Below are 14721 nucleotides of genomic sequence, written 5' to 3'. Positions count from 1 at the left end.
CGAAATTTGAAATTTTGGTTCATTAGAACCTGGATCTTGTTTTCATATCTTTGGCCATGCTTTTTATCAGATTTATCATGGTAACATTTTACTCACCGGAGTAATTGTTAAGATCAGGGAACACATGCATACCCCTACAAAAGGTCGAATGGGGCAAGACACTCGAGGAGTCAGGTGACGAGACAGGTTATAACGATCCAGATTATCAGAACCACTTCATAGCACTCGGAGGGTCTAATAATCCCTCACTGCACAGATAAACCGCGTGCTACAGATAAACAAGCGTAAGTGATTACATTACGGGCACATTATTTTGTGTGTTTACTACTGTATTCTCTCTGCTGGAGCTTTCTCTTTTGGGAGCGTGTGGGTGTCACCGCAACAGGCTTTGTGCGCTCGTTAGTGACAAGCTTTACTTATGGATAAACTGAATAACTGAATAAAAATTTCACCTCATTTAAAGTTTTTTTTTTTTTTACTGTTTGGTGTCTAGTCAGAGGCTCAGCGAGGCTTTGTGATTAGTTCACTTTAAAGAGGTGACTTCCGACAAGATTTTTTTTATTTCCTTATTATTCAAGGTCAAGGAATTGAAGACACAGATAATACTGATACAGCTCCATTAGCTACGCCGAGGTGTCTGAGTCACTGCATTGACGATTACAGAAAGTCTTCACTTGGCCCGACCTCTGGAGTGAAGCAAGAATAAGATACAAATATCTTGGGAGCTAATCTTAAATTTTTTTTAAAACCTGAGTATTTCCTCTGCTCTGGTTTCCCCCAGAGACATTACGTGGCGATGTGATGATGGTTAGAGTTGTGCTATATCGAAAAAACCCCAGAGAAAATGATGAGTGAGTGATGCAGAGGGCATATGGTACGCTGCAGTTCACTTTCAGTGTAGTCAGTTGGCAGGTCGGTCCGCCTCTTTTGTCCAGGCTGAAATATCTCAACAAGTATTTGATAGATTGCCATGAAAGTGTGTACACACATCCATGGCTTCCAGAGGACATAACCTACTGACTGTGGTGATCCTGGGACTTTTCATCTAGCGCCACCACCAGCTGACACTTGTGGTTTTGAGGGGAATGTCTTGAAAACTATCGAATGTGTTGGACTGAAATTTGGTACGGACATTCTTGCACATTCTTGTTTTTTTTTGGTTTGTTTTGTTTTTTCCCCCCTACTATATCTGGCCATTGCAGCTATAGCATTGGTTAAGGAATAGTTAAGGCTAAGTAACTAAAATTTGGTTAAGATGAAGAAGGATTCTAGTTAGGGTGGAAAAATGCTAACGTTAGCAAAGTGATGTCTCCGATGTGAAGGTTCCCATCCGCCCCCTGACCTCTGTGTCCTTATGTTTGGCTTCAGTACATAAAGGACAAACACCTGCACCTTCTTCGACGGTGAACTTTGGCAATGGACACAAATCTTGTGCTGAAGGCTTGTTCACTATGACATCGAACCAAAGAGTAACAAAAAATTTTGAAACAAATCGGAAGTGATATTTCCTTTGGCAATTTGAAATGGAATGTCTAATTAGACCAATTACCACCAGAAAATGGTGCCAGGTTGCATAATCCCTCCAAGGTCTCCGCTAAATAATTTGTTTAGAATTATTATTGCTGGTTAAGAGTGTCTGCAACCAATCAGACTGCCTGTTTGAAGCTACCTGTTGTATTATGACTGATGGAGGCCAGTGGATGCTTTGTTCAGCCACAGTTAGAGGAGCAGATGCTTGAACAGCATGAAGACATGATAATGAAGAGGCGTTTACGTGGCCTGAATTAACCAGATGCTTGGCTAACAATGTAGTCTGATCTACATTATTCATCTAATTTGGCCCATAAATCATCCGAGGGCATAAATGTTTAAGATGTAGTTAGGGCCTAAATGGTCTGCTGTTGTGGCCGAAAGAGTGGGTATTATTGGTTTCAATAGGAATAAACCGCCACTGGCCAGTGTTTTTAAATTTTTTAAATCTCCAACTCACCACTACTGAAAATGTTTTCACAAAAAACACTGCAGCTGTGTTTTTAGTTATAGTGTTTTAAAAATCTCTTTTAAATTTGGGGTCAATGGCTCAATTAAAGTTTAGCTCTCCCTGTTGCCGCTTTCATCCTCTTTCTCTCTTTTTGTCTCATGATGGTTGTTATTGAATGATATCCTGACTAAGTCTTCAAAACAGCTGACAGTCAGTGTTGATTTCTGTTGCAACACAGAATCTGATAAAATGTTGTGAAATGGGCACAAACTGTTTTACTAATACAAACTGTGTTCCAGATTATGTGGAAAATGTGTGAATTTTACCTGCTAAATGACTGATTTATTTACTGACTTATTTTATCCACCAAAAATAATTTACTACAATTTTAATAATCAATAAATAGTTTGTCTCTTTCAAAACAAAATACCAAACATCCTCTGGTTCTAGGTTCTCTATTGTCAAGGTTTTCCGCTTTTTCTCCATCTTGTATCTCAGTAAACTGAACATCTTTGGGTTTTAGGCTGTTGGTCACAGAAAACGAGCAACGTGGAAACGTCAAACTGGGCTCCGGAAATTTCTGATGGGCGGTTTTCACCATTTTCTCACATTTAAATGTTTGAGATATTAATTGATAATGAAAATAAGCCAAGAAAGCAGTTTGTTAATGATTAAGGTTGGGATTGGGTTTATGAAAATAAACATTTGTTTAAGGTTGCATGAAGGGTAAGTTTTTAGTTATGGTTAAATACTGTCGACCATAGCATTTCAATGCCAGACTCCCTGTTTTAGCCGTCTGCTCCATCTAGTCCATTCATTGCGAGGAACTGCGTTTGTTTTTTTTGCCCTTGCTGCACATTACTTTTTTTTTTTTCCTTTTGTCCATTGTGCTTACCACAGTGTTGTTAATGTGCAAATTCTATGTCAGGAAGTGGGCTGATGGCTTACACTCGGCTAATGAAGGAGGGGAGACATTGGGAGCTCTCCACCTTAAAGATCTCATAATGATATGGCTCATACAGCTTTTGTGACCAGCAGGCAGAAAATGACATTCTGCTTTGCTCATTAAGGAGACCAGTGAGCTGGAGGGTATGTTCTTCTTTTCTTTTTTTTTTTTTTCTTCTTTTTTTTTTCCTTACCTGCTAGGCGGCTCATCAGCCTGGCCAAAACTATCATTAGCACAAGAACAAGGCTGTTAGACATGAATGGAACATTAGATTAATGATAGAGTTGCGATAAAGCTAAACCTCATCTGATAATACTGTTTCTTTCCGTCAATTGTTCTCTCTCTCTCTCTCTCTTAGTCTTTTGTTATTATCCATGTCCCTTTTTTTTTTTTGATATGTAGAGCACAGTTCTTTACCAATGTATCTTAATATTTTAATGTAGAGTATATGTCATAAGATTAGTAGTGATATGCATGGGCAGTTTCAAGTCATAGTTAAGCCATGCATGAAGAACTAAAAATGTTACTCCAAATGAGCAATTCAGGTGTAGCGTTTTAATTTCCTCTGAAGGGCAGTGCCAGCGCTGCTCAGCAGAGCAGCAAGCGTTCATTACTTCATTACCTGATCATTGACGCCCCAGGAAGGAGGAGGGCGCTGCGCAAAGAATGATAATGAGTTAAAATCAGGTTAATACTGCCACATGATGCTGTCTGTAACCTTGAAACCTTTGCTCTGGTTCTTGGCAAGTGGGCTCGAGACACAATTGGTATCTCTGACCAGACAGCTCTTTTGTTTGACTGAGCGGTGGCATTGTCACAGCTGCACAGGGCGCCGAGCACAGTGAAAGCACCGAGGAAATTATATGTGGCCCTTGGGTCTCTAATCAATGGGGCAACTACAGCAGAATAACCAACATTTAGATCAATGGGTGGCTGTAGTTCCAGTGCAGTAGCTCATACAGGCCTCTCCGAGTAATTACTCCTCCAAGCCCTGGGCAGCCTAATGAAGGAATTTTTTAAATGTCAATGAATGGTGGTGGTAAAGTCTTTTTTTCCCAATTGATTTCCTGTAATCTGCTCCCCATGTGAGTTAGGCTGCAAAGACAAACCTCTACCGACTTGGATTTTCAATCAGTGTTTCAGGCCTGTCATTCCATTGATGCAACTGTTAACTCTCATTATATTCCATTTAAGTTGCACTTATCACCTGAAATTTACTTAAGGCGTGAGCTGGTAGACTGTTAATCAAGATGTGAATAAATCTGGTGCTAATCGGCTTGGATTTTTTTTTCTTTGCAATTTATATATCGGTAATATGTTCTTCTTTTTTTTAAATTATTTTTTTGGGGCTCTTTGCCTCTGATAGTATACACAAAAGACAGTCAGGAATCAGGGGGAGACAGATTGGGAGATGCAACTCTATCGCTAGACAGAGTATTAAAATTGGATCATTCAGTAAAACCCTGGATTACATTAAATGACAATGTTTTTTGAACGTTCGGTGGCGGTATGTGTTGGGTTATGAGATGAGACGACCTGGATAATGTTTACTGACTGCTACAAAGAGGGACATTAGCGAAATTTTAGACGGTTGTTTACTGCACAGTATATGTGAAGACGTGTCCAGAAGTTTCTATAGATTAAAAGTACCAATTAAACTTTAATATGACGTGCATGTGGAAATGTAATGATAACAACTAGCTGGCAGACATACAGCCAAACAATGGTAGCTGTAGCATTAATAATAAAAAGAGAGGAACTCAACATCAAAGAGCAACTTAACACCAGACTAAAAAAGTTTCACTGCCCTTATCCGGTTGAACTGAGCATAATTTTCTCCGACTTCTAACAGGAAACTGACATTGTGATGAATTAGTTAGGGGATTTTAAAAAATGCCAACATGGTGCTGGAAATACTTAAGTAACTGGCTTTGTTCTTTACTATATAAAGTCAAGTCTGCAATGACAGATAACATATTGTTACGGTATTCTTTAGGGTGAGCAGTTAGATGCAGTTGAGTCCCTACTGCCTGCTTTGGCACTAAACATTGCCAATGGCTGTGATCTCAGAGAACAGTATAGGGGTACTTGGCCGAGGGATGACATGCAACAAAGATCCCCATCCGGATTCAAACTGGGAACATGGTGGTGTGGTATGTTTCTCAAACCACTTGGACACCAGGATGCCCATTGTTCTGTTCAGTTTCCTTTTTGTTTCTTTAAATTCTTTCTCTACATTATCAAGTTATTACAGTGAGATCCGGTCATCGGAGGCAGTTGCCTAAAGAGCTTGTTGTATGATACATGTTATCTGCATGCCCTGGTCATGATCTGTGAGCCAAACACTGTGTCGTACCTCTGTCATCATTAGCCCTCCCCGAGCCTCCATCATCCTGCTGTTCAAGTACTTTGTTTTAAGGAGCAGGTTTAAAGAGGTTAGTCCTCCCCGGTAGCCTTCTTGGGTCTGGGGTTCACTCTTATCTTGGTGATGGAGTGTGTCATTACTGTAGTCTCCCTGCATCAAGCTCAGCAGGGTCCAACCCACCTCCTGCGGGTGGACGCCCCAGCTCCGGGGCCCTGGTGGCAGTGAGCAGGAAGAGGACAGGAGGACCCCCCTGTGCCAAGGAGACCCAGGGGACACACACACAAGCGTACTTACACTCCTCTGCAGCCTCTCCATCTCCTGTTTCTTTTTGGTTTTTTTAAAATAATAATTCCCCCCCCCGAATGTATCCGCAGCTACAGTAGTCGTGTCTTATCAGAAAAGGACAGAACCTTCTATCAACAGATAAGGTCATTGTTGAGGTGAAGTAATTACAGATACCCGAGACAGGGAGGAAGCAGGTGTACAGTCCCTTTGGGAATTGGGTGACAAAGCCAGATTAGGCTTTATCTTCATCTACATACTGTAGGTAAAACCAGTCTTATCCCCTACGCCACGCTGGGGGGTAAAGGAATTTGGGTCATTTTATCCATTAAACATGATACATCTGCCATCTTATTAGGATATGCTCTAGTTTCAGGCAATAGTTTCCTTGCCTTTTTCAATAGTAGGTTGCTCCAGTTCTTTCCAGTTAGTTTTTTTTTTACATTTTCTGCTTTTGGGATCTTTTGCCTCATGTAGTGTATTTCCAAAATGTTTAAAAAAACACACGTTGTTGACACGAAAATCCCATCTTGCCCATATTTCCTCCATCAGGGATGCTAGGGCCTCTCATTTTCTACTGGAAGACGACCCTGACTGGATTTAACATTAAATGGGAGTATTGACTCCAATTGCAGGCCTGCCACCTCCGGAGCATAATGCCGACATCTTTCAACCACTGTGGGTGGCAGAGCTCCAGTTTGAGTGGAGCTGGTACATTTTGATTCATCCGCAGCACTTAAGAAGTGTGAGAGAGACTGACAGATGCCCTTTTAGGAGTAGATGCCGCGGAGCTGCAGTGACAGCTGTCTGAATATACAGTAGTGCTTCCACTAAAGAGAAGAAAAAGAGTAAGAAAGAACACCAGCACATTATTCCACCTCCAAAACACAGTTCATCATCTTCGTACCACTGAGGAGTAGAGCTGCTAGTTACAATTATTTTTTATCGGTGATTAATCTAGCAATTATGTTCTTGATTAATTGACTTATTAATCAATGAATTAATCGTATATGGAAAAAGAAATCCTGAAAGAATCCTGCACACTGTCTATCTCACTTTATTGACAACATTTTAGTGCTGAGACCTTCATCAGGCAAAGACATTAAAAAATTAGGCTTTCTTTAAACTTAATGAACCATGGGCTTACTGGAAAAAAAAAAAAAGATCACTAGTAATTATGGCATGTACCGTCTGTGGTCATTGAGCTCTTAAAATAAAAAAAAACACGATACTCGGCGAATACTGAAAATCATTGATCACAATTACCTGAAGCCCAAGGTGACGGCGTTGCTTGTTGTTTTTTCGACGGTTTAAAACAGACGGATTCATTTTCTGTCATTTGACCAGCAGACTAATCAACTAACTGTTTCACTTCTATTGAGGAGATTTGCTTCAGCTCCAGCTTGGTTAAGTTAAATAATAATAATGTCTATTGTCAGCACAATGTCTAAGACCCAGTTTCCACAAAAATACCAACAATTCACTTTGCATTGCCCCATTTGAATAAAACTTCCTTTCACCTTTTCTTATGAATTTCAAGGTCAGGAAATAAAAAACTACCCCACAAACAGAGCGTTTAGTCTTTGCCACTTTAAAAGTACATTTTTGTTTGTTTTTCTTTCTTTTTTACAGTCACAAAAACAAAATTAAAAGAGGGTTATACATTGTGCATATAAAAGTCGAGCTTGGAGAATCGAAGTGAGAAAGCTTTTATTTGTGGTTTTTCAAACCTAGGATCACAGAGTGTTTCACAAAATAAATAAAATAGATAAAGGGAACGATTACATATAAAAGCAGAGAAAAATAAAACACAGAATGTACCTGGATTGCAGATGATATCTAATATTTGAAGCACTGTGCACAAAATGTACACTAGGTCCAATCGCTTTTATGTTCCTGCTTGGTGCCTTGACATTTTTATAGCAGTATCTGATATGTACATGTACTTGGGATCTGTGTGTGTATACGTTTGATACACTGAAAACCACCACAATGACATGACGATACACATTGTCTGATGCACTCTAATTCTTCTCAACACTTGAGTAACTATAATGCTTGTAAAGGGCTCCATAGTGCATGACATAACTCTACCGTCGTTGTTTTTGTTTTTCTGTTTTTCGCCACTGCTGTCAGAAGTGTAAGCGAGATGTGATTATACACAGATATTCCCATGTGATGCCGGGCTCACTTACTATCTCTGAGTTGGTTTTTTTTTTACTTGTAAATGGATGAAGCGTCTTCTGTTAAACTGATAAAGCTGCAGTCCCTTGCTTCGCCTTTCACCGAGCTAGGTCAATGCCCACTGTAGTGTAGATGATTCAGGTCTGTTGCAGTCACTTTAACGGTAGGTAGACAGCCCAATTAGAGGAATAACAACGGAATATACGGTGTGTTAACATAAGGAAAGTGCTGATCGGTAGCTTTCTCTGTACAGCAGAGTAGACATTCACATGTAAATGAGCCGGAATTCATATCCAATCTCAGCAAATGGACTGTAACTGAGAATCATCACAATTATTATGAGCACATTAGAATAAGTAGGGCATAATTTGTATTCACAAAGGAAAGGTTGTCTCATGGTAATTTGTGTACATTTTGTTCACAATACATCTTCACTTTATTTCAGTCCACATTTGTATCCAGTGTGGAGTTTTGCGTGCTTTTGGATTATTGAACGACCACATAATGCAGCCATTTACAGGTGATGTTTGTGTTTACAGCTTGATATCACACGGAGCGTCTCAACGGGCTTTGCAGTTCCTGACATAACCTGAACTCTTCAAGATGACTGGAAAAAAAAAAAAAAAAAACTTTCCTCAAAACATCAGGGCATAAGGGAGAATGAAGAAACTTTAAAAGGGCAAATTCAAGCAACGGTGTCTCCTAGAAACGATGTTGATACACTAAATGTTCTTTACTAGTACGTTTTGGAGGACACACAATTCTTGTGGCAATTATGTTCCCTCGCAATGTTTCTTCCACTTCAGAAAATGCCATGCTCTTGTCCGGTTGATGTGGATGCAGCTTTCGTACCGAACGCAGGACCTACGGGGAAAAGATCGAGTTTGGTTAAAGTCAGGAAAAGACTATGGTTGCAGTCATCTTAAAATGAAGACATCCTGTTGAATATTTGAATATTAACCAAGACACTGATCTTTCCGCAGCCTTAACCAGTTGCTTAGACTTGATTATGAAATAGATGTCGTCACATTTGCTGTTCCTAGTAGTATATAAACATAATTTCTAGGAGACAAAGTTGATGACTGATGCCAGCCCCTTGGAAAGACGGAGTACAGTAGGAGCTGACGGTGGGGGAATATTAATTTAATAAAAAGGTCAGTCAGATATTAGTCAGGTTAAATCAATTAATTTATAGAGCACATTAAAAATAGATATTTACATTTTTAAAAATATTGATTAAATGTTTTTTATTAAAATGCAAATAAATAAATACAGAATATAAGTAATGTCATGATAACATTTATGTTAAAAACTCAAAAGCAGTCCTAAAAATCCTGCAAAAATGCAAACTACAAAGGGGATCATAATCAAACATTAACATAATATGTCCAATAGTAATACAGTAAATCCCCTTATCCGAAGACCAAGAAAGGGGTCCACTGAAGACTTGTACGTGTGGTTATTTTCTCTGAGGAAAACCAGTATGCTTGTGGTGCCACCTATGCATGTGTATAGTGTTGGCTTTGAATAGCTGCAGCCCTTTGGATTCGGTTCAAAGTGGATAAAATACGAAGGACTGGTTTAGCCTTGAATCAAAAGAAACACGAAACTTTCAACTATCGAAATAAAACTCTCAAAACATTTTAACAACCTATTTTTAGCATGGAGTCTATTGAATCTTTTAGAAAATATTTGATCTTTCCTCTCCTCTTTTGCACCAAGCAGTAGAGTACAATGCTAAATACAAAACATTCAGGTTTAGTCACATAGCAACTATGTTTTCAATCTAGTCAGATTTGAGGTTTGTCCTTGAATGTCTGTATTTTGAGTCTTAGTTCTTAACTATAATATTTCAGTTCTTAAATATAATGCTACTTAAATCTAAATCAATTTGAGTATGAATTTGAAAGCTTTCAGATATTATAAGCAGATTCTTCACTGGATTCAGATTTGAACACCAACCCCAGTTACACTCCCCTTTTTGGATCATTTTCCGTCATGTGGGACACTCTTTTTAGCTTCCTGCCCAAAATACCACGGCAACCAGTAATCTCCCACCCGCCCTCCGTGACGTGACATCTCCCAGCTTGCTGTTGGCAGAGGATTAATGGCGAGCTTTGAGAATTTTGTCCCACAGTGTGAGGCAAGTGATTCAAAAGGGGCTCTGACTCCCATTTTCTTACTTCACATCTCTGGCAGAGGGAAAAGCACAAACATGACAGAAAATGTCTTAAGCTCAACTAGTGGAAAATTTTTAGTGGTGTGGAGTTTAGTGTGGCCGACAGATATTGGCAGAGCAAATAATGAAGGCTGGGATTGAGATTGTTCTTTTGAAGGGGAGCCATGAAGCTGCCAAAGACCTCAATATTGTGTCTCACTTTTGAAGATGAAAGCCGGTAGTTTTGGAATTTTCTGAACTTGTAATCTTCAAATTAGATGGACATGGCTTTCGATAGTGTTTGTGGCTTTGTTTAGTGTTTATTTAGTCTTTTTATTCGCTGTTATCGGTGGCTTAGGGACAGACTTGGGAAACAGCCGGCAAATGTAGCTGAAATCCTGACTGTCTGGGTAAATCGTCGGAAAGGAGCCGGCCTGGCAACTTATTGATGTGCTATGTGGTAAGACGTGGATTTAGTCTCCGCCGTACGATGTTTCCATATCTGTAACCGGCCATGATGCAGCACTTTCCACGTATCAGGGTTTTCTCTTCGCTTCAGCTCTACCATTCACATGAACGATGACCGGGTCGCTCCACACCTGCCTGACTTTTTCTTCTGAGTCGAGATGTGGCTCTCTCTCTTTCTCACTCACATCCACATGCACACAGACACCGATAAAGGTTAAGAGGAGAAGTGTAAAAGTTGGGCAGTGCTGCCCTATTTTACTGGTTATGGATGAAGTGATGGGTCTGCTTCATCTGGCTCTACGGTATCATGTATTCCCTGCAAGCCACTCCATGTCCAACAAGATTTTATTGATTAGCATTCCCGTTCTAATGTGTAGTAGATACTTACCAGGGAGAGTGACCGGGCTTGGCTCTGTACCACTGCAAGGCTTCAGTCCTGGTTGATTTTGGTGACTCCCGAGATTATCTGGTTGTGACATCAAGTGGGGTTCAATAGAAAAGGTCCCAGAATTCTAAGGACGGCAAACACTCCTTGAGCAGCTGCCTCGTCAGAAATACAACAGGAGAGTAACTGGTCTGCTTACAAAGCAGCCAAACTAATTCATGTTGTGTTAATAGAGAGAGTCAATAATTGGCCTTTTTCCCCTCATACCACGAGAAATCTGATTTCATGCCGCACACAGCACTAGGGCATGGTGGAGTTGGTTACCTCTCTGAGGAATTGCTTGCAGCAACTTTAGTCCCCACATTTTTGATAACGATCGCCGTCAGCGCTAACCTCGGGGACAAATACATTGCGTTTTTTAAGCCGCTGCTTCGCAATAACAGCTCCACCCCATGTTTCCTCAGTTGAATGCTTTTAATGCGAACTAGCCGCGGTAGGAAATATTCAGTTTGCGTTGGCAGAGTACGGCTCTGATATGGTTGTGGGAGGGTGAACCGTTAACAGCGGGGCTGATATCAGCGAGTTTAAATTACGGCCAGTAAGGACGGATTACATGCTGCACCAGTTCCCGTGAATCCCTCATGCATAGGTAGGCCATCTGAAAGCACCTGGGGAATAGCAGACTTAAAAGAGAGGTAATTACAGAATGTAAATATATTGAGTGGCTATTGGCAAAAAAGGGCCAACCATGAATATTATCTAAAATACGGGTAGAATTCTCGACTCATAAATAAAACTGGGCAGTTTACCCAACTTACAAAGAAGAAGAAAAAAAAAGAAACACTTCACTTATCTTTCTTACTTGCCTCTTCTGTGTAGTGCGGGGGAAGCAGAATTCAAAGAGACATATCGCAAAAGCTGGACAAAATAAACCAAAAGTATCTGCGTTTTATGAATTTAAAAAGTTCACTCAAAATTCATTGCATTTTTTCACATTCTCTGTTATTCTCTGGGTTGTAAATTGTAGCTATTGCTCATTGAATCCTGCACCAGGGTGATAGAGGCGCGCTGTTAATCATAGTTTACATTTTGTCGACTGGTATACGTCCTCTATAATTACATGTTGATGGCTGCAGCCTCTGGTGTCAGACTGTGCAAACACGCCCGTTAGCACATCACTGTTCTAATTGGCATCATCGTCAGAGGTTCCCTCTGTGCAACAATCGCTCTTCGCTTCTTATGAGCTGCCGACAAGAGGGGAAGGCAAGGGCAGAAAGGCTGGGGGAAACAAAAAAGAGTACAGTCACGTGACCTCCACGCTCTCTGCTGCAATGACAGCTCGCCCAGCAGGTGGGGAATCGGAGAGGTACAGCATTGAGGCGCTACGGCACTGAGACATCGGAATGAGCGGGCACTAAATCTGTGCACAGAATAACATACGCGCATATTTTTTAAATGGGGGAAAAAAATGTCATTTAAGATTGCAGATTGAAGAATTAAAAGAGCATTATTCAGAAGATGCATGCTAATGAATAAATGACTTATAATTAGTGAGTTGTGGCATCGTTTTTCTCCCTTGTAAGCGTTTACTGACAAATAAGAGACTGACTGTGACTCAGATATTTAGACGACAAAGTTTGCTGCTGTTTTGTAATTGATTAGTTCTCTTCTTGCTGGAGGAAAATTGTTTTTCTTTTTTTTTTTTTTAAGAGTTAAAAGGATCCACCTTGTGCATTTTCTGCACGTTTTTGGTTTGACGTTCACACACGTGTCAGTATACATGCACACAGTGTGTGTGTGCTTGTACTTGACATTTGTGTCGGTCTTCACTGTCTGACACAGCTTCAAAGGGCTGTTTGAGGGTTAAGACTTTGTTTTAGGGTTCGGGTTAGAATTAGGTTTAGGTTAGGGTGAGGGTTGGGGTTAGGCGTTATTTGTGATGGTTAGGGTAAGCTAGAGGAGGCATTATGTCAACCAGTGTCCTCACAAAGATAGAAGTACGTGTGTGTGTGTCTCTTCAAAGTGATGACTCAAAATCCATTTTTTTGTTTATTGATGTTAAATCAGTATACATAAAACATTTAAAGGTGAATTACATTTGCATTAAGTAATGCTTGACTACTTGAAATCAGAAAACACACCCCAGAACTTTAGTGTATATCGTTATCTTAAGACATTATGGCAAAAATGTTCGCAGACACTCACGTATCACACATGCAGCAGGAACGGAGTAAACTTGGCCTCCCAATGGAGCCCACTGACTTTCCGCTAGTGTGAAATGTTAATTGAATATTGACAGCCATTAATAGTCATGATGCGGTAGCCTCTGAGGAAAAACGCTGCTTGTGTTGTTTCCTTGCTATTTGTCTTACCTCCCCATTGCGCAGGCCAAGTAGCTTGTTTGAGCGGCCCGTGGTCTGATATGGGAGGGGGTGGGGGCTCACGGCCTTAGAACCCTATGTACAGGCAATTCAAAAACAAAAGCTGACAGAAACCCTTGAAAGCGTCAGAGCTGCAGGGATTAGCAGCCCTAGCCATCTTTTGACATTACAGCGAGTCGTTTCACTCAATGTTAATAACATTAATAGGCTTAATGGAGCTTTGAGTACAAGCCTAAAGCATAAAAATGACCATGATTTATGTACAGGGGACAGTGATATATCACGACCAATCGCCTGCCCAGCTGCTGACCTTTCTGGCTCACAAATCTCACTTTCTGTCTTGTACTGTTTTGGAAATAGCCCGTGCCACTAATAAAAGGAAGTTTTATTTTACATAATGACTTCTCCTCTTCACTTTGATGACTCCTCGACATAGTGACTCTTACTTTTTTGAAGTAAAGCCTACCATGTTGTTGAAGTCATAGTTGCAATTCCTAAGTCACGGGGCTCAAAACAAGCGCTAAATTACTGTGATGCCCTTTCAATGAAGGGAGACAAAGAGAGAAGTCAGCCTGCCACTATGAGTGCGTCTCTCTGTGTGGGCTCGTAGTTTGCAGAGGACGCCAAAACCTGAAGAATTGTTGTCTCTGGCATCCTCTCAGAGGCTCGTCGGAGCTCGCTGGCATCGTAAAGCCCACCTCAGTGCAGGGAGAAAAAAAAAAAAAGGTGCTGAATTACTCTGAGGATGTTTGCCTTGATAATGCCAAAGCCTGTTTGTGTCTGTGTCAGGAGTCGGACAGTTAATCCAGCCTACATCCCGGGTCCAGATATCAATACCGTGTTAGAGAGCCGTGGGGCGAAACTGGCTGTCATGCTTGAGGAGAGCAGCCTCTGCTCCATACTCTCTGCTCCCCATGAAGGGAGAGGGAGGGTGGGAGGGAGCGGACAGGCACACAGTCTGTTGGCTTTACGCTGGTATTCAGCTGTATTGGATCAGTGTTCCTGCCAGACAGGAGAAAAAGAGAAACGTGTTTGTGTGTGTGTAGTTATCATAACCAAACATTCTCCTCTGATTTGTTGTTGGCAGGATTTATGAGCGGGTGATAGACCCTCCTCAAATGGAGCTCACCCCAGGCAGCGGAGTGTGGCTGGGTCAACACAGCCACAAGCACGGCCTGTTCAAGGTAAGAATCCACAGATAATGCGCCCGCCCGCCCGTGCTCACAGACACACACACACACACACACACACACACTTCCTTCACGTACCTGAACGCGCCTCACATTCAAGATTGCCTGGGATAATTGGCCAGATTTGCAGTAGGCTGTGCGGGGAAGGGAACCGAGTGGAAGACACAACAAAGAAGTACTGAGGACTCACAGAGCAACCGCAAAAAGCTCAGTGTGTGCTTGGAAACATTTTTTCCCAAGCCCATTACGGTGTTGTCGATTTTTAATCACTGCTCATTTTCTCAGGCTCCTGCATGCACTCGCAGCAGGGAGGAGACATAGCGGTGTATCACCAAGACATGTACATGCTCTTGGTATTCCCACCTCTCCTGCCCACCCGCC

At 41.2% G+C, this 14721-nt stretch overlaps 1 protein-coding gene across 1 annotated transcript in view; it reads left to right on the top strand.

Moving 5' to 3' along the window:
- Positions 1–14721, top strand: part of LOC120795795 (protein kinase C-binding protein NELL1-like) — a 240812-nt gene that overhangs the window by 56430 nt on the left and 169661 nt on the right. The window contains exon 5 of the mRNA XM_040137971.1: positions 14238–14334. Within this exon, the coding sequence (XP_039993905.1) occupies positions 14238–14334 (97 nt within the window). The remainder of the gene's footprint in view (positions 1–14237; positions 14335–14721) is intronic.

This window comes from Xiphias gladius, chromosome 1, assembly GCF_016859285.1.
Source record: "Xiphias gladius isolate SHS-SW01 ecotype Sanya breed wild chromosome 1, ASM1685928v1, whole genome shotgun sequence".
NCBI classification, from domain to species: Eukaryota; Metazoa; Chordata; class Actinopteri; order Istiophoriformes; family Xiphiidae; genus Xiphias; species Xiphias gladius.
Note: the sequence above shows the minus strand (reverse complement) of the source record. Positions and strands in the feature narration are given on the sequence as shown.